Source organism: Poecilia reticulata, linkage group LG22 (genome assembly GCF_000633615.1).
Source record: "Poecilia reticulata strain Guanapo linkage group LG22, Guppy_female_1.0+MT, whole genome shotgun sequence".
Taxonomy (NCBI): Eukaryota; Metazoa; Chordata; class Actinopteri; order Cyprinodontiformes; family Poeciliidae; genus Poecilia; species Poecilia reticulata.
The window spans coordinates 22,233,462-22,257,883 of NC_024352.1; the positions used below are offsets into that span (position 1 = coordinate 22,233,462).

The following is a 24,422-nucleotide window of genomic DNA, read 5'->3' on the forward strand; positions in this document are numbered from 1 at the left end:
AATAATCTGCTGCTTGCCACGCCCCCCAACTCAACGTTTACACTTACATGTGAAAATGGCTGCAAATAGACTTGCAATTCTACAAACCTACATCTTTGAAAAGTAGAAGTGGAGCCTCCTACACAACCAACAAGAATTGCAGCAGAAAGCTGATTGCTCTCTTTTGGTTCGACTCCAGGGTTTGTATTTTTACTCTCATCAGTGTAACGGGGACAATATGAACTCAGCTATTTTGGGCTTAGGGAAATAGCTGGCCGTAGTGAGCTTTCAGACAAAACAGGAAACAACCGTCAGATTATTCAATGGGAGCCAACAGCGGTCACTTTCTTCCCCTTAAAATGAACCAACGTACATCAAATCATCTGTGAAAGCAATTACAAATAAACTCCATCATCATTAGCAGCTATAAACCCTAAACTAACACAATTAAATCTCTGCTCTTCTCTGGAAGCAGCTTGTTCTAAATCTGATTTCCCAGAGAAAGGCCTATTTAAAGGGTTTACTTCCTCCATCAGCTGCAGTCAGCCAGATAAAATATCTGACTACATTACAACCTCAGACACATCCGGTGTGTCTGAGGTTGTAATGGGGCTAATTTTCATTTATTCTGACCGCCAGAGGACAAAGCGTGCAGCCTGCTCATGTTTTCTGTAGTTTAGCTGACCCGCTCTCAGAACATTAGTCTGGTTGGATGCTCGACAACACACGAGGCGAAAGAGGGGAGTGAATGACATCATTCGCCTCTGCTCTGAGTGGATTTGGACGGCTGGAGCCGAGAACGATGATGTCAGCTTGGCCTTCAGGATAAACACAGTGGATGTGTGCGCCCCTGGTAAGGCAGTCTGTTGGAGCCAAACAAGTTCCTCTGTGAAGATGAGCGTTTTCATTTGGGAGCAGGAACATAGAGGCAGGGCCGGCCTGAGCCTTTTTGGGGCCCTGAGCGGATTTTAATTTGGGGCCCTCCCTTAACAGCATGTCAACACCAGATGCTTCGTTAATACTGGGCAACTCGATGTGGGAAACATGCCTACTATTACTGGCATCATTTGTCATTAGTTGGATTTTAAGGTATGTATTTAAGTGTCCCATATTATCAGAGTTGGGTAGTAACTATTTACAATTACTCTATTACATGTACTTGAGGAACTTTTTTGAAAGAAATGTACTTTTCAGAGTATTTTTACTTTTACTTGAGTAAAATTTTTTAATTTTCTACCCACTGAATTAAAGACAAACTTGTTTTAACCAAAATTCAAACACACACATGCAGTTTTTGTTAAAGTTTAATAAGTTTTTTACCGAAAGAAACATATTTGGAAAAATGTTCTTTTTTTTTTGTTATTTATATAAATAAGTGTCGTTTTTATTCTTAAAATACCAAAATTTCCTCTCAACTACATAGTTTGGTCTGTCTGATGATGTTATTTTAAATATTAAAGAATTGATTATTTGATCAATTACTAGACTTCTTACTTGATTGATTTTGTGGACGGCTACTTTTTACTTTTACTTGAGTAAAAATATGTTGAAGTAGTGCTACTTTTGTTATTTTTCTTTTCATTAATGTCTTTGCACATTGATGAAATAAAAATAAATGTACAAAACTGTGTGATGGGCATACAAGTTTATTACAGCGCCACAGATGCTAATTATTAGCATTGAATGGGAATTTCTATAGACATTAGCATCAAGCTAGTGGTCTTAGCCTTTTGTTGCTTTACTTTGTTTTGTGGTTGTGCTGACATGAATGTTATTTAGCTTTAATGTCATGTAGAAGCAAGAAAAATATTAAAATTTTTAGATTGAATTATTTCTTGCTACAAATATTATTAGTAACTGAAAATCATTTGATTGTTCTCTGATAAGACATGAAGGAAGTTTCAAAGTGTGAAATCACATTGAGATAAATGCAGCAAGAATGTTTTTCAAATGCTTCAACAACATAATAACGCGTCAACCAGAGAACCTCCAGCTGCTGCATTTTTATTTCTAAGAGTGAAGCGACAGTCGTATCCTCAGGAATCTGGTGACGTGAAGCACGCCGCCACACCTGTTTTTCAGGTCAGTCAAACTAACGCACATCTCTGTCGTTTTACTCATCACAAGGAAAGAAAACAGATCCACTTTGCTTTTCCAGTTTGCTCTGAACGGATTTAAAGTTTTCAGGATGAATAAATCCAAATGGATTGAATATTTGTCTGTCTGTCTCTGTGCAGCTTCTTTCTTTGTGTCCAAAACGGTTTTAACCAGCTTCACTTCATCAGTTATTCATGGGAACACTGAGGCCTGAAGTGGACCTTCGAAGCAGTCACCTCTCTGTAATTCCTCATCCTTCGTTTGCTTTAGAGAGGCGCTGCTCTCCCCTTCCTCCTCATCAGCTGCAAAAGTGCTTACACAGCTCAGAAAACGCCATTGATTTTTTCATTAACAGTAAACGACAGCCGAGGCGACTCATGATGACGAGCTGCGGCAGCATGATCGCATTCAGAGCATTCTTACGTTTACCGTTAAATACAGACGAGGAGAAACTTTAGAGGAATAAGAGGAACTTTTTGGAAAAGTGGAGAAATGTTTAATTAATATTCTGTTAATACTTTAGGAGAAGCCCAAGCATGTTAGCTCGGTCATTGTGTTCGGTCTAATCCCCTTTGTTTGGCTCTTACCGTCTGTTTGCAGGATCCTGAACAAATGTTGCCCGTCCTTACAAATAACCGAACACACTTAGGTTGTTTTCACGCCCGATAGTCCAGTAGATTTGGTTCGATTGGGAACCAAAGTTGCAACATTTGATACATTTTCAGCTGTTGCAGTTTATTTTCACACAGCACTGTGTCTAAAGAACCAAACTATTTGAGAAACCTGTTCCCCTCCTCACCTATAGGGGCGCTGCATCAAGAACCACTGAAGGAAACCACACAAAAATCTGTGAAGAAGACATGACTGCCACATCCTGTTTCACAAAATGCAAGCAAAAATGGAGTAGCCTCAGATTTTAGCAGTTCCAGGTTTTCTCTTTTGTCTTTGGTAAAAAAACTATGAACCATTTCTTCCGCTAGCGATAGACTCACACGTTTCTTTTGGTTGTTTTTACCCAGAATGCCCTGCACTGTAGTCCACTTGCATCCACATATGCATTCAAACTGCATCAAAGTTCACTTCGAACCAAAACCGAAGTTTTTAGGTGGACCAAAGGTCACTTTATTGGTCTATTACAAACGAACTGGACTTTTGAGATAAACAAACTAGAGTTTGATTAAAGCGGACTAAACTGGGCTGGTATGAATGCAACCATACAATTCCACCCTATTCTGAAACAACATATCAGAGACACTAAGAACTAAAGAAACATTCATCAATGCTGTGCATTGGAAAAATAATATAATAAACGCAACTAAAGCTGTATGTTAGGATGCATTCACACCGGTCATGTTTAATCCACTTCAATCTAACTCTAGTTAGTTTGTGTAGAAAGTCCGGTTCATTTATAACTGACCAAGAAAATGAACTTTGGTCCTCCTAAAAACTTCTCAGTTCAGTTGAAGTGAACTGAGACTGAACTGCACGCAGACTGAAGCCCACTCCAAAAGCAGAAAGTGGACTTTAACGCAGGGCATTCTGGGTAATCGCAACCAAAACAAACATGCTTATCTAGCGCTAGCTGGAAAAATGGTTCGTAGTCTTTTGCCAGACCAAAGAGAAAACCTAGCACTGCTAAAATCTGATGCCACTCCAACTTTGTTTCCATTTTATCAAACAGGAAGTTGAGCTCATGTCTTCTTCACAAGTTTTTGTCTCGTTTCCTCCAGTGGTTCTTGGTGCAGCGAAGCAAGTCTATCAGACTATTAGATATGAAAATAAACACATTTTCATGTGGGTTTCTACTCAGTTTATTACTGACTTGCATACAAAAGATCCAATTAATAAAAAGAAAAACCTGATCTCATTTGTTTTCTTGCTGCTAATTGACTCCCCAGGACATGCCACCCTGGATGGAGAGCCATTAACTGTAGAGGAAGCACGCAGAAAGGCATAATGTTACCAATATGAACCCAGTTTGGTGTAAACTCTTAGCAGATAAACAGAGCAGAGCTTAATAGATTTAAATATTTAAACTGATGTGTCATCCTGTCCTGACTCACCCCTCCTCTAACACATCATTTCTCCTTCCCAGCAGCTCGGACAACACTCATGTTGCAGATGTTTTGTCCTGCTGAAATAAAGGGGAACACCTCATCCAAAAACGTTTTCATCTGGACATGAAACTGAAACGCTGTCTGCCTGCCTGTCTTTGTTTATCGCCTCTCCTGGCTGCAGCTGACTCACTCACTCTGACACAATGTTGACATTTTGCTGGCTTTAATTCCTCCTGCAGCATGACTTTCAGCTCCAAATCCCCTAAAGTGGTCTGCGCTGTGTAAAGCTGGAGCTGCTGCTAAACTCTGATGCAGCTCAGCCCGTCAGCTGGTCGGGAAACACGACAAGCAAGCGGGATGAGTTAGTTTCATTTTACCGTTGCAGAACTGGAGCAGGGATGAGGTGTCATACAGGCTGCTGTAGCTGGAAAAGCCGTCCTCCATTCTCAGTTTAGTTTGCTGCTGCCTCCATTCACTCCGCTCGGATCAGGCTCCCTGGCAACCCATTCACTCCCATTCCGTCATGTTAACTTGTTTTTCCTCCCAGTTGAACTCCGGAGTTGCAGCGGGAGGAACAAACCGGAGGGATGGATGCCTGCAGCTTCCTCGGGTCCTTCCGATATAAAAAAATGAAACAGCTTAACAAGAGGGAGCTCTGTTGGTGTGTGTGTGTGTGTGTGTGTCAGTAGCTCTGTGGGTGTTTAGATAATGCTCGGGACAGCCCCCACTGTCACACGGAGAGGACGAGTCAGGCCAAAGGGGGCGTGGCCTGTGAGTAAGCCCCGCCCCTCCGCGGAAAGCAGGAAAAAGAAATGCAAGGATGAAACAGTTTTAAAAATGATGAAAGCGTTGCAAGGAAGACTATTTCCGCCATGAAAGGAAAAATAAAATCCCAAAAGGAAGTTTTAATTAGACTTTTAAAGTAAAAAAAAGACATAATTTTTAGATAAAAAGCTATAATTTTGACTTTCAGAGTTATGACATAAGAAGATATACTTTTGAGATACATTCACAATTCCGACTTTCTACATCATAATTTAGACTTTGTCATAATTATGAGGTTAAAAAATTATAATCTAAACATATATAGTCAAAAATATGTGATAAAAAATCCTAATTTTGACTTACAAAGTAATAAGATATAAAGACAATTTTGAGAGAAAGTCATGTTTGACTCTCATCGTCATAACTAACAGATAAAAAGCCCTAATGTTGAAGTTGAAAGTCATAATTATGAGATTCAAAGGGATAGTTTTGACATTAAAAGTCATAATTATGAGATATAAGCACAATTTTGAGAGAAAGTTATATTTTTGTGTAATGACAACACTTAGCAAATGTAAAGTTTGTTGACTTTGTGTTTTTATGATGTAAAGCACTTCTCCTTGTTGCTATACAAATAAACCTGATTGATTGACTGATTAAACTATGTTTAAAGTGAAATAATCTGGCAGTGGGACTAGAACTTTTTCATCAATATTAAGGAATAATTCACATCAAACAAACTCCTATTTTTTGCTGAAAAGTTAAGTTAGCTTTGTCTTATTTTAAGTGTACTAAGATATTTGCACTATAAACTAGACCAAAAATACTTGATACGATTTTGCAGAGCTCAGCTTTATACAAATCCAGCACATCAAAAACTACATCTGTGATCTGTGTTGAAAGATTATCATAAAAACTTAAAAATGAACCAAGTGTGCAGAAAAAGCTGCAGCAGAATCTGCAGAATCCATTTATAACAAATAGATATTTTGTGATTTTGCAGTGAACTGGTTTCACTGTTTAATATTTCTGTTGCTGACATGTGCTTTACTAATAAACTTGACTGATTGATTGATTGATTGATTGATTGATTGATTGATTGATTGATTGATTGATTGATTGATTGATTGATTGATTAACCTCCTGTAACGGCTGAAATCTAAAAGCTGAGCTTCACTCTGACTCGGAGGGAGAATCAAAGCCGCTCCTCTTTCTGCATGAAGTCACATGGGAAGAAACAGACCGACATCACAAATCTCCTAAAGCGACAGCCAAGTGTTTCTGCTGTGGCTCAACACGATTACCGCTCTGTCTGCGTTATCTGTCCCGCTGCAGACCGGCCCGAAAACAAGGACATGGGGGGGCAACTGGAGGAGCAAATGAGGAGGAGAAACCCGAGGTGGGAGTTTCAGGAGGGAAGCCCTGCAGGACAAAAAGGGATCATTTGCGCTCTTTTTCAGACCGGGGGTTGGAGTTTTTGTATGTGCTCAAGAGGATGAAACGCTTTGCATTATTTATAGGCTTGAAGGGGAAAAGAATAAGAAGCCTACATTGTGGCCTACATTCATGCTGAAACACTCCCCCCCCTCCCCCTTTTCTCCTCAGATCACAAGACGGAGATCACCACACAGAGGCGGCTAAAAACAGCAGCAGCGCGTCGTTTCCTCCTGGGCAGGTAGCGGCTCGTCTGTTTGACCCTTAAAGAGATGAACGGGTCACTGCCAGAGCCGCCGCTGAATCGCTGACCGCCTCCGTGTCCCGCAGGAGAACTCGATCATTACGCAACAGCATCAAGCGTCAGGCGACGCGCTAAGCTAGCCGGGATTACGCCAGGAAACAATTTGGTCTTTGTAGAGCAAACGGTTCGTCTGATCACAAGAACCTTGATATATGTTGAATTTCTAGAGTCTTACACTGCAAAAAAAAAAAAAAAACATCAAGGATTTTTAGTCTGGTTTCTAGTGCAAATATCTTAAAATGAGATAAAACCAATTTAAAAGTAACTTCAGTTTGAGAGAATTGATTTGTTCAACAGAAACAAAGACACTACATAAACAACAAATAGGAGATTATTTAGTCATTATTGATCAGTTTCACTGCAGATTAGTTCACTTATAACATGGGGAAAATGTCTTGTTAAAGGGAAATTAGTGCAAAATTCATTTTTCACTGCAAAAACACAAAATCTCACCAGATATTTATGTTCTGGTGCAAATATCTTACTACACTTGAAATAAAACAAAACTAACCAATAAGTAACTTTTCAGAAAGACATGAGCTTGTTTAAAGTAATTATTTCCTTAATATTGATAAACAAGTGAAATAACTTATGTTTTTCCATAAAATGGAAAAAATGTTGTTAAGTGAAATAATCGTATTTTTCGTCAATATTCAAGATTTACTGAGAACATGACCATATTTCATCCTGAAAAGTTACTTCTCTCTTATTTCAAGCATAATAACATATTTGTCCAACAAATTAGACCCAAAATACTTGGTGAGATTTTGTGTTTTTGCAGCGCTGCTTGTTCAGTTTTTTATCTATAAATTATTATTTTTTTGCTCCCATCAGCTCTAAGATGTGCTAAAGCGTTGAAATCTGAGGTTTTCTGCAGATAAAGGAGTTTCATGCTCTGTGCATCCTTTGTCCTTCATCCTGGATTTCTCTGTTTTGTCTGAAGGGGGTTCAGATTTTTGTAAATCTCATTGTGGAGCTGATTTGGTATCCAGATTAGGGACAGGTCTGGCTTTTGTTTGTGTCTGCCTCTCTTTTTCCCCCAGTGCTCACATGAGTGGAGCACAATCCCTTAAACCAGACCCCCACATGGAGCCCAGAGCCCCACATGGGGCCCAGAGCCCCGCCTGAGTCTCAGCAGGAGGCAGACGGGGAACCGGCCCTCTGCGCCACGTTACCCACGGGTCATTAAAAACTCATCATGAGGCTCCCTGCATGTTGGTTTCTATCATTTTAAGCATTCCAGACAAAATATAAGAAATTGATAATGAGAAGAAAACAAATGTGGCATCTCTTTGTATTAAACCCCTCTAACTCTGACACTCCTAAATAAAATCATGCTAGAGTTGATGGGCAGATGGATGGAGCGAAAAACGGGATGATACCAGAAAAAAACCTGGAATTGAGATTGGACTAACAGGACAACATGCGAATGGGACTGGCATCAATAACTGCGTTTCTATTAACCGTAAAATCGCACAAATTGAAATTACGAACAAATTTCTTTGATAAAACTCGTTTTTTTCAGCTATATTGAAATAGATTTATTTTGCGAAACTGCAATGGAAACTTTTTTTTAGCATCATACGAGTCACTACTACTTTTCATGCTGCACTTTTCAGGTTTATACCACACAAAATGTTGCAAACTACTTTCTCCATTTCACAATTACGGACTGCTTTGTGTCGGTAGACCAGTTCTAATCCCAGTAAATGTAATAATTTCATGGTTTTATCTGACAGCCTGACCTTGTTCTGTGTTTCTAAAACTCCCTGCTGCTGTACAGCTGCAGCTCCCCGGTGGCTCCTGAAGGTCACGTTCAGCCACACCAGACGTTTCTCTTTTTAAAAAAGAGAGAAGAAACTGCTGACGGTCGTTTCGTCAGCAGATGATCAGTTGGTCTGTTGGTGGGTTGGGATTATGAACAATCAAATCCAGAGCAGAGGGGGGGAAAAGGGTCAATCCTCGGTGTGATCCAGCCACCATCTGTGTTCCTGTCCCGCTTATTTATCTGCTTTGTTCTTTTACAGCATGAATTCATCCAACCTGGGCTCCGAATCAGTCCTTTAAACTCTGAAACACTGAAATCTTTTACATGAACAAGTTGGATAGATGAACATTTTAACTAGTTAAAGAGGAATTGAACAGCTGCCAGCTACGATTCATGAGGTTTAATATACGTTTCAACCTGCTTGTGACAGAAAGCAAACAAGTGTGATCACAAACAAAATCTGCCAAAAGTAAATAAAACCTCAGAGAGCAGAAATGACTTTAATAGTTAAACCTGACATGTTTAACTATTAAACATGTCTTACTTCTTATTTTGAAGTAAGACGTTATTTAAATGGAATAAAACTCCTAAAAGAAGAATTGCTGTTGCTGAACCTTCTGGGATAGAAAATAAGATTATTGCCAAACACTTAAGTCGAATTTAATTTCTCAGAAAAATTACAAAAAGACAATTAAAGGTGACCCGACATTGAACAGGTTCGGATATCTAAAGGTTACATAAAGAAAACAAATTTATTCTGCTCAGTTCTGACTATTAGGGTCTCTGTCACTTTAAATCCAAATAAGCTGCTGCTGCTGGCCACGCCCCTAATTCAACGTTTACACTCTCATGTGAAAATGGCTGCGAAAAGATGCAAAATTATACAACCATGCATCTTTCAAAAGCAGAAGTGGAGCTTCCTGCACAACCAACAAGATTGCAGCAAATGGTTTCTGGATGGCAAGTCAACAACAAAACATTTGTTTCCCTTTCCAGCAGTAAAACCAGCTGACCAAACATGCTGGAACTCTGCTGCCGTTGCTAGGTAACAGGGCAATCACCGCTGATTATTTTCCAGACACCAAAAACTGGTTGACATGAAACGTCTGGGTGGGTTTCTTTATTGTCAGCAGGAAAGTCTTAAAAATGGAAGCATAAAAAAACTGCAAAATATGAATTTTGCATAAAAGTTTACAGTAAAAAAAGAAAAAAAACTGAAGAAGCTCGATGTGTGTGGAAGGTTTTGTCTTTTATATTTAGCAGCACAGATTTATTATCTGAGTGAAGCTTTTTGAGATGTTCAGTCGTGTCAGCAGACCATCAAGGGCGGCCATCTTGCTTTGAATTCAGGTCAACTCTGCAGCTAAATAAAAGATTTTGTCAAATAAAGTAGTAATTTTACGAGAACTCAATGCGAAAAACAAAAAATTTAAATTAGGAATGTTGAGCAGCTGGTGAAGTTACGCTTTGACATCAGTTTTATAGAAATACTTTAACAAATCTACATCGTTATTACCAGAAGCAGGATTTTAAAACAGCATTTTCTGTTTTGTAAAAAGAACCACATGGTCACAACATATCGCGATGACTCCATTTTCTCATGAAAAACGTTTATCTTGTCATTTTAAGACGCTGCGTCTTCATTCTGCTGGAATTAAAAATATATACTTCAAATTAACAAAAACTTCCCATAACTTGGCACCAAAACTGTCGTTTATCTCATATAAGAATGAAATAAAAGCCACTTTTTGAAAACTTTTTCTGCCATTTATTAAAAAATATTGTAAAGAAAGCAAGAAAACAGATTAAAATCAGACCTGGACGTTTTTTAAAACCCCCAATCTGAGTAAATCAAAATGAACCAGATCAGATTATATTTTACGACAGATTTTTGCACCATTACAAGCAGAAACCGTCAGCGATGGCTGGCGTCCCGCTGCAGATCAGCAGGACCTGAAGTGTTTCACTACAAACTGGTGGAGGATTTTATGGGGGAAACGTGACCCAGTTTCAGGCAGAGAGAGAATCTGAATCAGAGAAAAGCTGAAACTCAACCATAAAGATCCTGAATTCAGACGCAGGACGTTTTATTCTTTACTTACCTGCTTTAATCCCTTCATGAAGCTATAAACACAGTGACTTTTTTTGTGATGCTGCAGAGGAAAAGCTGCAGCAGCTGCAGACTGCGGGCCACACAAGCTGCAGCTCTGCCAAGCGATGATGTTGTGAGTCAGAGGAAACTGGGTCACCGCTCCTGCTCTTAAAATGATGCAGCTAATATCTGTGGATGCTCCTCATTCATCCCCGCCGAGCTGCGGCTCAGTGACGCTGCTCTACTCTTTAGGAACGCGGTTCGTCTGACGAGCATTAGAGAGCAACGCAAAAAGTTCTGCTGAAAACGAGGCGGAAACATCTTAACGTCTGAGAATTAAACGCTTATATTTCCCCGAAGGTTGTAATAAAGACAAGAACAAACAGCTGTTATCTGGACCCATTTTCTTCACATCTGTTTCTACTGTGTTATTATTTAAAAAAAAATTTTTTTTTAAAGTTGTCTTACCAAATAGTTTTAGTCTGATTTTAGTGTAAATATCTCTGCACACTTGAAATAAGATAAAACTAACTTACAAGGAACGTTCCAGCAATAAATTTTAGAATTTTTAAGTCAATAATTTCCTAAAATTAAATAAAAAAGTACTAATTCCACTTTCATTTAAAATGTTTTCATCAATATTAAAGAAATTGTTGACTTGAAAAACCTCCTATTTATTGATGAGAAGCTAATTTTATCTTATTGCAAGTGGACAGAGACATTTGCACTAATATTAGACCAAAAATACTTGGTAAAATGTTGTGTTTTTGCAGTGTATGTACAGATAAAACTGTGGGCATGGAAAAAGAGAAGCAGACGATGTGAGAATCTGTTGCTTCATTCGGTTCATAGCGCCGTTACTCCATATCAGATGATAATATTTTGACTTTGTTGCTTCGTCTCAACCTTTGGTAGCGTTTCCGCCTCCGTTTCAAACTTCCTACCGATGAAACGGAGACGAGTGGCTGTAAACAAGCGATTCCTCCTCTTCTAATCTATATGTGAATGATGGCAATAATTCAGGAGGTCATGAAACTCAATAAAACTACTGCTGTGTTTCATAGAAAACACCAGAAAACAGCACAAGAGAGCAGGTGGAGGTCGACTGTTGTGGATTAATCTGTAACGTCGGAGCTGCTATGAAACGCTGAGGTGGGAACGGACTCTGTGCTGCTGCTGCTGCTGCTCAGGTTTAATCACATCTGATGTGGCGCCATGTTTGGACGCCCTTCCCCCAGACTCCTGCAACGTCCAGCACAAGTTGCAAATATGATTATTTATAAAAACCTGTGCATGAAATATAAACCCAGTGAGTCCCACTGCGGGACAACGGGCCTGTTCTGATCCAGAAGAACATGGTTAGCATGTTGAGGGATGACATCATCACCTCCGTTTCTGAACAAGCGTTTGTTTTCACAGAGAAAAGGTTTCAAACACGTGTAGTCTGAGAAACTCCTCTGCTTCCATTGATTTATCCTGAGAGGTGACCTATTAAGCTTCCTTGAACAGGCTAGGAAAGGTCTATACAAAATATGTTAATATATTTTTGCATAAAATTATTCTTAAGTAATGAGATTTTAGTCTGATCAGTTCTGACTATTCTGAGCTGTTTTACGGCGTCTTGTCACTTTAAATCCAAATAAACTGCTGCTGGCCACGCCCCCCAAACTCAACGTTTATGTTCGCACATAAAAATGACTTCAAACAGATGCGCAACTGTACAACTGTACATATTTGAAAAGCAAAGGTGGCGCCTCCTGCACAACCAACAAGAATGCAGCAAGTGGTTTCTGGATGGTAAGTCAACAACAAAACTTTTTTTTTTTCCTTTTCCAGCAGCCATTGCACAGCACATGCAGTGGTAAAAACCAGCTGACCAAATGTGCTGGAGCTCCATTTGGGTTGCTAGGTCACGGGGAAGCGCCTGCTGATTTTAAATGTTACATTCAGAAGGTTTTTGAAACTGCTCATTTTCCACAAACTAGAAAACACAAACTTATAGCCATAAAACAGCTAAGTGGGTTTTTTTTAAACGCTCAGTTTGGTTTTTAGAAGCAATTAAGAACCAAATGGAAGTTCAAAAACATGCAGTATGTGAATTTTGCATAATATCAAGATGAGGCAGAGCTGCTGTCTTTTCTCACTCCCTCACCCTCCTTCTCCTTCGTTTCTCGCTGCTTTCACTCGTTTATCCTTTAGTTTTGACCCTCTAGTCTGTTTTCATTCCTTGCCCTTACATTACACCTTTCTGTTTCTGTGAGTTTCAGTCATTTTGGCCCGGAGACGGAAATCATGACAATACTGCCCCCTGTGGGACATTAGCTGTGCTGCAGCTAATTTCCCTGCTGCAGCACATCAGGCTGGTTTTTCTCTAAAAACAGCTTCTGGAGTTTAAACCTTTTGAAGTAGGGTCAACATCGACAAGATGGAAGTACAAGTTGGTGTTGTAAAGATGAAAAACTATTTTAATGTGAATTTTTCTGCAATATTTTGATGAAACATAGTTAAAAATAACAAATCGTAGTGGATACAGAAATTGGTCTCCTTTAATAAAAGAAGTGAGACCAATTTCCCCTTTCTTTTATTAAAGGATGGAGAAATTCCTTTAATAAAAACATTTTAGCTGCAAGTTAGTTAACTAAAGCTAACTAACTTGCAGCTTTAGTTAGGATGTAACTAAAGCTGCAAGTTACATCCTGCAGCTTTAGGGCATATTTGGTGTTTGAACTATTAAAATAGGCCATTATAACCAGATTTAAGCTGTTTGTAAGGGTTTTAAGTTGCTAAACCCAACAAATACTAGAATCCACTGCGCTTTATTTTTGGGTGGTCATTGTGTTAGACGATAATGCCCAAGTTTGTGTGTAACATTCATCACTCCTCGGCAGCTTTCCTCCTTTCTTAAACATGTTTCTCCATGTCATCCATCAAAGCTACGAAGTCAAACACGACTGAGAATAAAAACTGTAAACATGGTATATATGCTGTTTGAACTGCTGACAAGACAGATGCCATCTAACCTCAAATCCCTCTAGTTGACAATGGAATAAAACACACCGAGATGTAAAAACGGCCTCCTAGTCTTCAACACTGCAAAAACACAAAATCTAGCTGAGTAATTTCTGTCCCGTTTCTACAGCAAATATCTAAAAAGCATTGAAATAAGACAAAAACTAACATACAAATAACTTTTAAGTGAGATATATGAGCTTGTGTCAAGTCAATAATTTCTTAATTTTGATTTAAAAAAATACCAGCACACTTATAACAAGACATTTTCCCATGTTGTAAGATAAATAATCTGTAATAATTAACTGGAAGTTAATTAGGATCCTTTATTAGGATGGCATCTCTGCTTTTTGCGGATGATGTGGTCCTGTTGGCTTCATCAGACCGTGATCTGCAGCTCACTGGAGCGGTTCGCAGCCGAGTGTGAAGCGGCCGGGATGAGGCTCAGTGCCTCCAAATCCGAGGCCATGGTCTTGAGCCGGAAAAGGGTAGAGTGCCTTCTCCGGGTCAGGGGGGTCGACCTGCCTCAAGTGGAGGAGTTTAAGTATCTGGGGATCTTGTTCACGCATGAGGGAAGAAGGGAACGGGAGATCGACAGGCGGATTGGGGCAGCGKCTGCCGTGAAGCGGGCGTTGTACCGGTCCGTCGTGGTGAAGAGAGAGCTGAGCCAAAAAGCGAAGCTCTCGATTTACCGGTCGATCTACGTTCCCACCCTCATCTATGGTCAKGAGCTTTGGGTCATGACCGAAAGAACAAGATCACGGATACAAGCGGCCAAAATGGGTTTCCTCTTCAGGGTGGCTGGGCTCTCCCTTAGAGATAGGGTGAGAAGCTCGGTCATCCGGGAGGGACTCAGAGTAGAGCCGCTGCTCCTCCACGTCGAGAGGAGCCAGTTGAGGCTTGGTTATCTGGTCAGGATGCCTCCTGGACGCCTCCCTGGTGAGGTGTTCAGGTCCCACCGGGAGGAGGCCTCGGGGAAGACCCAGGACACGCTGGAGGGACGATGTCTCTCGGCTGGCCTGGGAACGCCTTGGGATTCCCCAGCAGGAGCTGGAAGAAGTGGCTGGGGGGAGGGAAGTCTGGGCCTCCATTCTGAAGCTGCTGCCCCCGCGACCCGACCTCGGATAAGCGGAAGAAAATGGATGGATGGATACTTTTTCATCAATATCAAGGAATTATTGATTTAAAACAAGCTCTTATATCTTGCTGAAAAGTTGCTTATAATTTAGTTTTGTTTTATTTCAAGCGTCTTGAGATATTTGCATTAGAAACTAAACCAAAAATACTTGGCAAGATTTTGTGTTTTTGCAGTGAAGCTAATATCACACGGTTATTTCATAAACCTGAAGGGCTTCCAAGCGGATGAATGCAGTAAGCAGGACAGATGTCTGGCCGTTTCAGCGGTTTAGATTTTATCAGCCTTCATGTAATTTCCTGGCAAATGCGTCAGGAAATCGTAGTATCCGATAAGGCGGGACGGTCAGACGACAACAAGTCATGCAGCAGACTCAATTACAGGAGTCTGTGTGTGGCCAACTACATCAAAGGATCATATTTACTGGAGAGGGAATCATCCGTAGAGGTAGAAGATGAAGGGAAAAGGCTCAGAAGAAGAAGAAGAAGATTCCTATTTGTAAGTGACTGTTACCGTTGGTGAGACTTCCAGACGTTAGAAAGGCTCATTTCTCTCTCAAGCTCACTTAAAGCTGCAGTACGTGACTTTTATTTTATTTTTTTTAAAGTTTTTTAAGTATTTGTTCAAACGTCACAGATAATGTGAAGATTGATCTCGTCCACCTCTTCCCTGAGCTACTATTGCCGTGTGAAGAAATGTACAAGACCAAAACCAACCAATCAGAGCCAGGAGGCGGGTATTGGCGCTGTCAATCAACCTCATGTACTTGCTGATAAGAGTGCTAATGGGGGAGAAACAACTTACCATTACAGAAAAAACGTTTAGCTGCTGTCAGTGTTGGCTATGCTAACTAGCATTAGCATCTACAGCCGGCTATGCTAGACATCTGTTACTGTTGTTTTTGGGTTTCAACAACAAAAAATCCCCCAAAAATACATCAAGAGCTAAAATAATAAAGTTATACATCTTTAGCTGCATTATCTCCAGCTTCTTCTAACCAGTGTCTTCAGTGTGACTCCCCAAGTGTCCCAACTAATGTTTCCCCATGGCAACAACGTGACATGTGGAACAAAATATAAGTTCCTCCTCACAATTTTAATGTGTTTTTAACCAAATAAATAAGCACATGAATCTTCTGAAAGTAGATAAACACAAAATCTTACTTTATATTTTAGTATTTAGTATTTCTTAGTATTTCTTTGGTCTAGTTTCTGGTGTAAATATAATAGAAGACTTGAAATAAGACAAAACTAATAAATTTACACTGGAAACTTGACCAAAAATACTTGCTAAGATTTTGTGGGATGTTTTTTTTGCAGTGTACTAATAAGTATTAATGAGGATCAGGATCACAGAGGTGATTGACAGCGCTAAGGCCCGCCTCCTGGCTCTGATTGGTTGTTTCTAGATATCACCGAGGGAAGGCAGAGGAGCTTGATTTTTCAGAATGTAGAGACAGTTTCAGCAAATATGTAAAAGAAAAATAGTAATAAAAGTTACATAGTGCAGCTTTAATGTTTTACCATAATGTGCTAAAAATCAGACACCTGCACGTTCACCCCGAGTTCCTCTGCATGTTCCACCAGGGGAAGAAAAAAAGCCCTAAAAGATTTTTAATAAGTTTTTATCAGCCGAGGTCATCGTGCATCTCTCCAAAGAAAGCTGCTTCAGGTTTCCATATAAGGCCTTTGACTGAACAGACTCCTTGTTGGGTGAAGCGTCCCCAGTGGGGACTAAAACAGGATGGACCAACAATGTCCCCTCCTCCACTAAAAATACACACACACACACACGCACACAATGCAGGAACACAAATCCAAACAATTTACACACATGCATGCCCAGTGTTTGCTTCAGACGGCTCTCTTAAACATGGGTTCACCACCGAAGAATAATCATTTCAGCTCCTCTTACCCATGGGTGGCCCCTCACAGTCAGACATGCTTGCAGACGGAAGGATGAAGGGATCGTCTCTCGTCTTCTGCTTCTTTTCTTTCTTCTTCCTTTAAGACTCAAAGAAACTTCTGTTTAGTCTTGGCTGACAGACTCTGTCTCTCTGCGCACTTTCTGCCAGATTATCCTCCTCCACTCTGACCCTCTACGAACAACCTGAGCAGTGGCCAGAGCAGACGCCACTCAGCCGCTGCACTCTGCTCCATTGGACACTAAATCTGTAACCAGCAGCCCTCCCTTCGGGTTCAGTTTCCCTGAGATGTGACAGACCCCCGTGGATAAGATTTCACAGGCTGTCTTAGTCAAAATTCAGCACAAAAACACAGGAGCTGCAGTAAAGCGAGAGGCTTTGCTGAAAATCTTGAGTTGTTTGGTTACCTAACACTTTATTTAATCTATTAGTTCACAGTACAATTCTGATTTTTTACTGTAATCTGATTTTGTTTTTCATGTTACTAATTAAACCTGATCACAATGAGACATTTTTATGAGCAGTTTACAGTTAGACAGTAAAAATAAACAGCTGTTTAGGTTTATTGAGCCTTTTAAAAAAATGCAGGAATTCATTTTTAAAGTCATATTTTCATCATATTATTCATACATTTATAAATATCTGAGTTCCAAACTAAATATCTAATTTACAAAACTAAATGTTTAACTTTCAAATTAAATATTTAGTTAGCGACTTAAATGTTAAAAATCTAAATGTTTAGCTTGCTTGATAAATAATTAATTTGGGAAATAAATATCTAGTTTCACAATTAAATATTTAGTTAGGAACATAAATGTTTAGCTTGCCAAAAAATTATTTGGAAAGTAAATATTTAGTTTAAAAAATGTTATGTTTAGTTTGGAAAATAACTAAACATTTAGTTCAAAACTAAATATTTAGCTGGAAAAATAAATACTTAATTTGGAGCTAAATATTTAGTTTGCTTGGTAAATAATTTGGAAAATATATATTTAGTCTGGAACTAAATATTTAGCACAATAAAATTTGTATTTGGAGCTAAATATTTAATTTACAACTAAATAGTTTATTTTAATAAAATAAATATTTAATTCTGAGCTAAATATTTAATTTGCTAACTAAATATTTAGCTCAGACTCAACTATTTAGTTTACAAATTAAATATGTATCTTCCTAATTAAATATATAAAGCAAAATATTTATTTTGTAAACTAAATATCTAGTTTAGAACTGATATGAATAAGATGGTAAAAATATGACTTTGAAAAACGAACACGCAGTTTTTAATGAAAAGGGTAAATGCATTGTTTTTCACTTTTTGTTAATTTTTTACTGTGTGGCTTTATAAACGGCACCTCGTAAGTTTCTTCATATGAAACCGGATCCATTAGTTTAAACGCGTTTCTCCAAACCGGTTTAGTTTTGGTTGTAGTACCTTGGCCTTCCGCTAGAGGGCAGCAGTGTCTCGTTGAGCTCTTGCTCCATCACTTCCCAGGAAATCTGTTGTTCCTCCTGGATAGCGATCAGATTCCAGGGTCAAGTGACTCTGTTGTCAAGAGAGATAATTTCAGACAAGTAAACAGATGGAAGCGCATGTTTATGAGCGACAGGAAGCAGACAAACAGAAAGAAAACTCCAAAGAAGGTTGGTTAAAGTCTTCTTTCCCAAATTTGACACAAAGGGAAGTGGTCACAGATCAGCGGCCCACTTGAGTGAACAAAGGGGAAAAACTGAGCGCTTCAGTTGAACTTTCTGTCCTGAATTACTCGCCGGCTTTACTCAGCTGACCCCCCCTGTCAGTTGGCAGCGGGGATTATCACGAGGGAAAGGTTCAGCATGTGATTAAGTGGGGTCAGACGCTGGGCTTGTCCGGCAGAACCCGGAGCGATGGAGGCTGGGACTTAGCGGCCGGGGGGAAGACGGGTTATCAGGGGATTTTGGAGGAACACGGGGGGTTACGTGTCGGGTCTGTTATCTTTCCTGCGGACCTGCCAGGAGCCCCTCCACCCTCCGAGCTCGCAGTCTTCACACCGACTTTGATGTTTGGCAAACAAGAGCCGGAGAGGCGCTTTCCCAAACACAGCCTAAACCTTCACCCCGTCCTGACCTCTTGACCCCAGGAGCTCCTGCAAACAGAAAGAATTAGAAAGCGCTCCGTCTAATTCGCGGCCTTTGATCACGTGCAATAAGTTTGGATGACTTGGTCCAGATCATCGTTAATTATCCCCAGGCTTCGTCTGCAGAAGTTCTTTCATTCAAGGTCTAGAAACTTCAATGTTTTTTACACTTTCTGTTAATACACTGCAAAAACACAAAATCTTACCAAGTATTTTTGGTCTAGTTTCTATTGCAAAAACCTTAGAAAACTAACTTAAAGTAACTTTTCAGCAAGATGTAGGAGTTTAAGGCAACAATTCCTTAATATTGATGGAAAATTATTAGTTACAAGTGAAATAGTCTGCCAGTGAAACTATACCTTTTTAAACCAATACTATGTAATCGTGTACTTCAAGCAAGCTCCTTTAACTTGTTGAAGTAATTCCTGATTTAGTTTGGTCTTATTTTATGTGTACTAAGACATTTGCAATAGAAACTAGACAGAAATACTTGGTAAGATTTTGTAGAACCACTTTTAGCTACTTAGTTACATTTTCTGCTAATGCTAATGGTTTAATGGCAGTCAGACTGAATGTTGACATATTTGAATACACTTCAAAAACACAAAATCTTTTATATATTTTCTATTTTTGTCTAGTTTTTAGGTCATACATTTGAAATAAGACAAAACTAACTTAGCAGTAACTTTTCAGCCACACATAGCAGCTTGTTTTAAGCAAATAATTCCTTAATATTGATGAAAAAGTTCCAACTATGAGGAAATAATCGGCCCCCGATGAAGAAAAACATCCCACAGCATGATACTGTCACCTCCTTGTCCCAGGTTGTTCCAGTTAATGGGGACTGATAGTTCCCACTTTTTAAAGAAAATAATTATTCAGTATATGTTGTGACTACATAAAATTATACTTATGTCTTTTTGATCATTTAGTTTTCTGCTTTTAATTTCTAAAATCTTGTATTTCTGTGAATATTGTGTTTTCATAAAACTGAAGACTGGTGGTATTGGTCTGAAATTACATTCAGATTAGTTATTTCTGAATCCTTATAATCAAGAAAACAAAAAAATAGGCAGATCTCTACATTTTTTTAAATAATTTTGAATGTAAATTACATTTTAAAATGTGTCAATTGGATTAATTACCAACACCTGCCTGCCTTAAAGCTAATTATGCTAATTAAGCTCTTGTTTGTTGAGCCTTATCTGCCAATTAGACACCTGCAGTGTATTCTAACCTTGGGGAGTCTGTAGGAAGACGCTTTCCTTTAAATTTTTATGGCGTTGTTTGTGGAGAAACCAAGTGGAGTGGATGAAAAGCGGCCTGTGGCTGGCGGCTTTAACGGCTAATGGTAATGATCCTCCAATTGCTACAGTAGCTGCGTCTGCAGGTACTAATGAACTCTTAATCGTGTTGAATCTAACGGCCTCTGGATGATTCCACTAACGGTTTTATGGCTCTGTGGGAAAAGCCCTAATTGAGGACTTGTGGAAAAGAGCTGCAGTTCACAGCTTTTTACGGGTTTAACAACCTGCGGAAGCTAAATCGCTGCAACGCAGAGCAGGAATCCACATTACAGATATTTACACTTCACCAATAATGTCTTTATTTTTGCCAAAACATATTTAATTGTGAATTTATGAGGATTTTTTTTACGCTTAATAAGATAGACATTTTAATCATGTTTGTTTTATGTTACCTGAAATAGCTTAAAAACATAATAATCCGTTGACTTTGGAGATAAAAACTGCATTTAAAAAATATCTTTCTTGTTATTCTGGGATTTAGCAAATATAAAAAAAATTGGTGATCCTAACTGACCCAAAATGGGAAAAGTTTATTCTGATTTTACATCAGATAGTGTGAAAAATAAATAAATGTATTTTTATATAGTGAATGCAAACTTCTAGTCTCAACTGTACATGCAAAGCTGTAATACCTTCTTCATTTTGATAAATTAATACAAATATACACATTTTTAGCTAAAAAATGACATTTTAATGTTAATTTATTTAAATTTACCAGTTTTCTTTCCGTCTTACATATGTGTATATATAAAGTGGCTTGCAAAAGTATTCACTCTCCTTTAACTTTTCCATGTTTTGTCACATTTCAACCACAAAGCAGCTATTTTTGAACTGAGACAATCACACACAGGTAGGTAATCAGGAAACCACTGAAGGGAACTGGTTGCAAAAAAGAGGCTGAAAACATTTGCACACCGCACTATTCAGTTCTTTATTTATAAAATAAATGTTTTGAATGAATTGTGTACAATTTTGTGTCGGTCTTTCACATTAAATTACAATGACAGGACATAAAAATGCAAGCAAGTTAGCATTGAAAGCATAGATATGCAAAATTTCTCCTTTTTTTTAGCAAAAAAATTTGTATATTTGTATTAATTTCCTCCAAAATGACTAAAGTATACCAGCTTTTGGTGCAAAACTTGAATAAAGAGAATTGATTGCTCATGTGGCTTTACACACTTTTAATCTGCCAGATTAAAACTCCTTAAATCCTTTAATTAATTGAATTCTTCCCCCCTGTGGGGAGGCCGTTCTGGAGGAGGATTAACTGTAGGAGGAGGAAGTTTTCCCCAGGCAGCAGCCGAGGTGTGACGGAGGGGATTCCAGAGCGCGGAGACAAAAGGCAGACACTTTGATTTGAACAGTGGTGTTAGTCAGAAACACACACACTGAGAAACCCCGGCCCCTGATCCTCAGCAGCCCTCAGGTCTCAACCAGCCGGAGGTTTGGGGGAAACTCCAGATGCAAAGAAGAAGAAGAAGAAGTAAACCAATGAAGGAAGTTTGAATTAATACCCTGTTATGAAGCCAGTGTTGGTAAAAAACAGCGTTTTTGAAATGACGAGGGAGCGCTGCGGGGGCTGAGAGGAGGTTCTGTATGATGGATGGACTGCCGAGGAAGAAAAGAGGGGGGAAGAAGGAGCCTTCAAAAGAAAAATGACCCAGCCTGCTGCTGTGATGTAGTGAGTGTGGGGGCAAAGCAACATGTGGGGATCTCATAACCAAAAAGCCAAATACCTCAAAATGTCTCAGCCAACGGATTCCACAGCAGGAAACAGTGACTGACCCATTTCTAACATTAATAACTCGGAAACCCTGAGAGAAAAGTCGTAAAATGTTGTAGAGATGCCTAAAAAAAAGTATTAGCACTACTTAACACATTTTTACTCAAGTAAAAGTAAAAAGTAGCCGAAGATACTCAAGTAAGGGTAAACTAAGAAAAACAGAAATCACTTGATATTTAAAAATTACATAATCAGACACTAAAATATAGTTTGGTGTTTTGAAAAAAATTATAAATCATATAACTTTTTTTAAATGTGAAACTTTAATAGAATATGCAGGTGATTTTTAGTTAAAACATGTTTGTTATATTCAGTGAAATTTACTCTAGTCAGAGTACAAATACTTCATAATAAAGTTACTCAAATAAAGGTATAAACACTTATAAAATTGCTATTTTTTTAAAAGGTTGCTCTACTACCCAACTCTGTCGTACACATTCTTAAACATAAAGTTTTCTTAAACACCGTTTGATTTGATTTGTTTTTTTTAGCTATTTTTCTGCATCCCACATTTTGTCAATACATACCTACATAGTATATTTTCTCGGATAAACACGCAGATTCTCCGTTAGATTTGGTTCCAGACTCATGTTTTTTCACTTGACTAAATCAAAAAAGAAGAGCATAAAGAGCATTATTCACCCCACACCGGTCTCTGTTTGGACCGTTTCGGTTTACCGTTCTGTTACGGCCGCCATCTTTGTTTGTGTATCAACGCTTGAAAATGATCAGCGGCGCCCTCTGCTGGGTGGCGGCCAAACTACAACACTTAAAGACTGTCAGGTGACGTTGCTACCGTAGTAAATCAATTTTAACTCATTTTAATCTAATATAAACATTAATCAAGAATTAATCTAAAGTCAATTAAGTGTTTGGATCCCTAGAAGGAATGAGGGGAAAATTGGGTCTTTGAATTGAAAAGGCTCCTGACCTCTGACCTCGCTTGGAGAATACAGGGGACTGTTGTCAGATATACAACAGAACCAGACCTTGTTGGAAATTCCTGAATCAGCTTCTTGTTTGCCCCCCTGATGAGTTTCCATCTTGTCGTTTCAATAATGTTGGAGAAATGTCCAATTACCGTGAAGGTATGTAAACAATGCTGTGAAAGTTTCTGCTCCTCTCCTGACTGGTAGCTTTATACACCGACGATAAATCCTTGAGCTTTTGCAACATTTCAGCAAATGGCTTCATCTAAAGGATGCAAAATGTCAGAAAACTCAAACAAATTTCCAAGCGTTTTGGTTTAGTGTGTAGTACAAATATCTCAGCACACTTGAAATAAGACAAAATTAACTTACAGAAACTTTTCAGAAAGATTTAAAAGCTTGTTTTAAGTAAATAATTCCTTAATATTGATTTTTAGTTCCACATGGGGAAAATGTTTTGTTGTAAAATAATCTACCAGTGGAATTAATACTTTTTCATCAATATAAAGGAATAATTGACTTAAAACAGGCTTCTATACCTTGGTAAAAAGTTACCTGTATGTTAGTTTTAGGTTTTTTTTTCAAGTGTAGTAAGATGTTTTAAAAAAAAAACTGGACCAAAATACTTTGTAAGAGTTTGTGTTTTTGCAGTGAAGAAGCAGAAGTTTATCTCAAGCTGATTTAATTTAATGGTAACTAAACAAGAGTAAATGCTGAGAAACTGAATCAAATTTCCATGTTATCTGTTGCAATGTGATAAAGACGCCTGTGAAAAAATGTTTCAACCGATTTATCAAAGTCTCATTTTCCCTCCATCATAAAAACCTGACATCTTAACAAGGGCGTGTACACCTAGGAGAGACGCTGTACATGATTCCTCTGCGGCTTTCGTGGTATGCATAAACCTTTTGACTGGGGTTAACTTCAAGGCTTTTAAAACATGATCCAGCCACACCTCCAGATGCAGAAATGAAAGCTCTCCTCTCACACACCTCCTTCAGGGGCTGCTAAAGCCATTATGGCTCTGAAACAGATCATATCGGCTCCAGGCAGACAGACGTGCTCTCAGGCCGACAGCTGGACGGACCCGGAGACGCCTCGGCGCTCACACTGCAGCCTGAACTCACCCGAAGATTTTTATTTATTTTTATTTGTGAAATCGGATTTTTTTTTTTTTTTTTTTTTTTTTTGGCGTCACGCTTCCAAATATATGCGACTTGTACGTGAACCGCAAGCGACATGAAAGTGTTCCGCATGCGCATTAGAGGGCGCAATAACGTCACACAGAGAGCGTGGTCAGTGTTTTACCAACCGCCAAGAAGAAGAAGAAGAAGAAGAAGAAGAAGAAGAACGTAGCAAAAAATGTTTATATATTGATATATTATTGCCATTAACAAGGGCCATTGGCAATGGTACCAATTGCCAATGGTTTGGATTACCAAACGTAATCCAGATTACATTTTGGTCATACAGGGTAAAATAGTATTTTATTTAAAATGGAAACACGAAAATGTGATTTTTGATTTTTAAGAAGAAACATGTTTTGTTCTTTTCCAAATATTCCAGTGAGAGAAGGGAATTAGTACGTAGACTACAAAACAATAAATCACAATTAAACATACAATATATTTTGAATCTTTTGGTATTTTACCAAGATACCTTAAGAAGACACATTTTTTGTTATCAATCTTTGTAATATATACTTAGCATCTCAGCCCA

The 24,422-nt window shown here is 38.7% G+C and overlaps 1 protein-coding gene across 10 annotated transcripts in view; it reads right to left on the reverse strand.

Annotated features, from left to right (window-relative positions):
* The window catches only part of eml1 (EMAP like 1), a 61,127-nt gene extending 43,063 nt beyond the window's left edge, over positions 1 to 18,064 (reverse strand). For 8 of the 10 annotated variants that reach the window (XM_017302619.1, XM_008400015.2, XM_017302615.1 and 5 more), the window contains exons 1-2: positions 18,000 to 18,064; positions 16,555 to 16,643 (exon numbers count right to left, since the gene is read on the reverse strand). In XM_017302619.1, coding sequence (XP_017158108.1) covers positions 16,555 to 16,643; positions 18,000 to 18,049 — 139 coding nt within the window. In that variant the 5' untranslated portion in view covers positions 18,050 to 18,064. Of the gene's footprint in view, positions 1 to 4,510; positions 4,841 to 16,554; positions 16,644 to 17,999 lie in introns of those variants that run through there. The other 2 variants (XM_017302617.1, XM_008400014.2) reach the window with 2 other exon arrangements.
* Between the last annotated feature and the right edge of the window lie 6,358 nt (positions 18,065 to 24,422).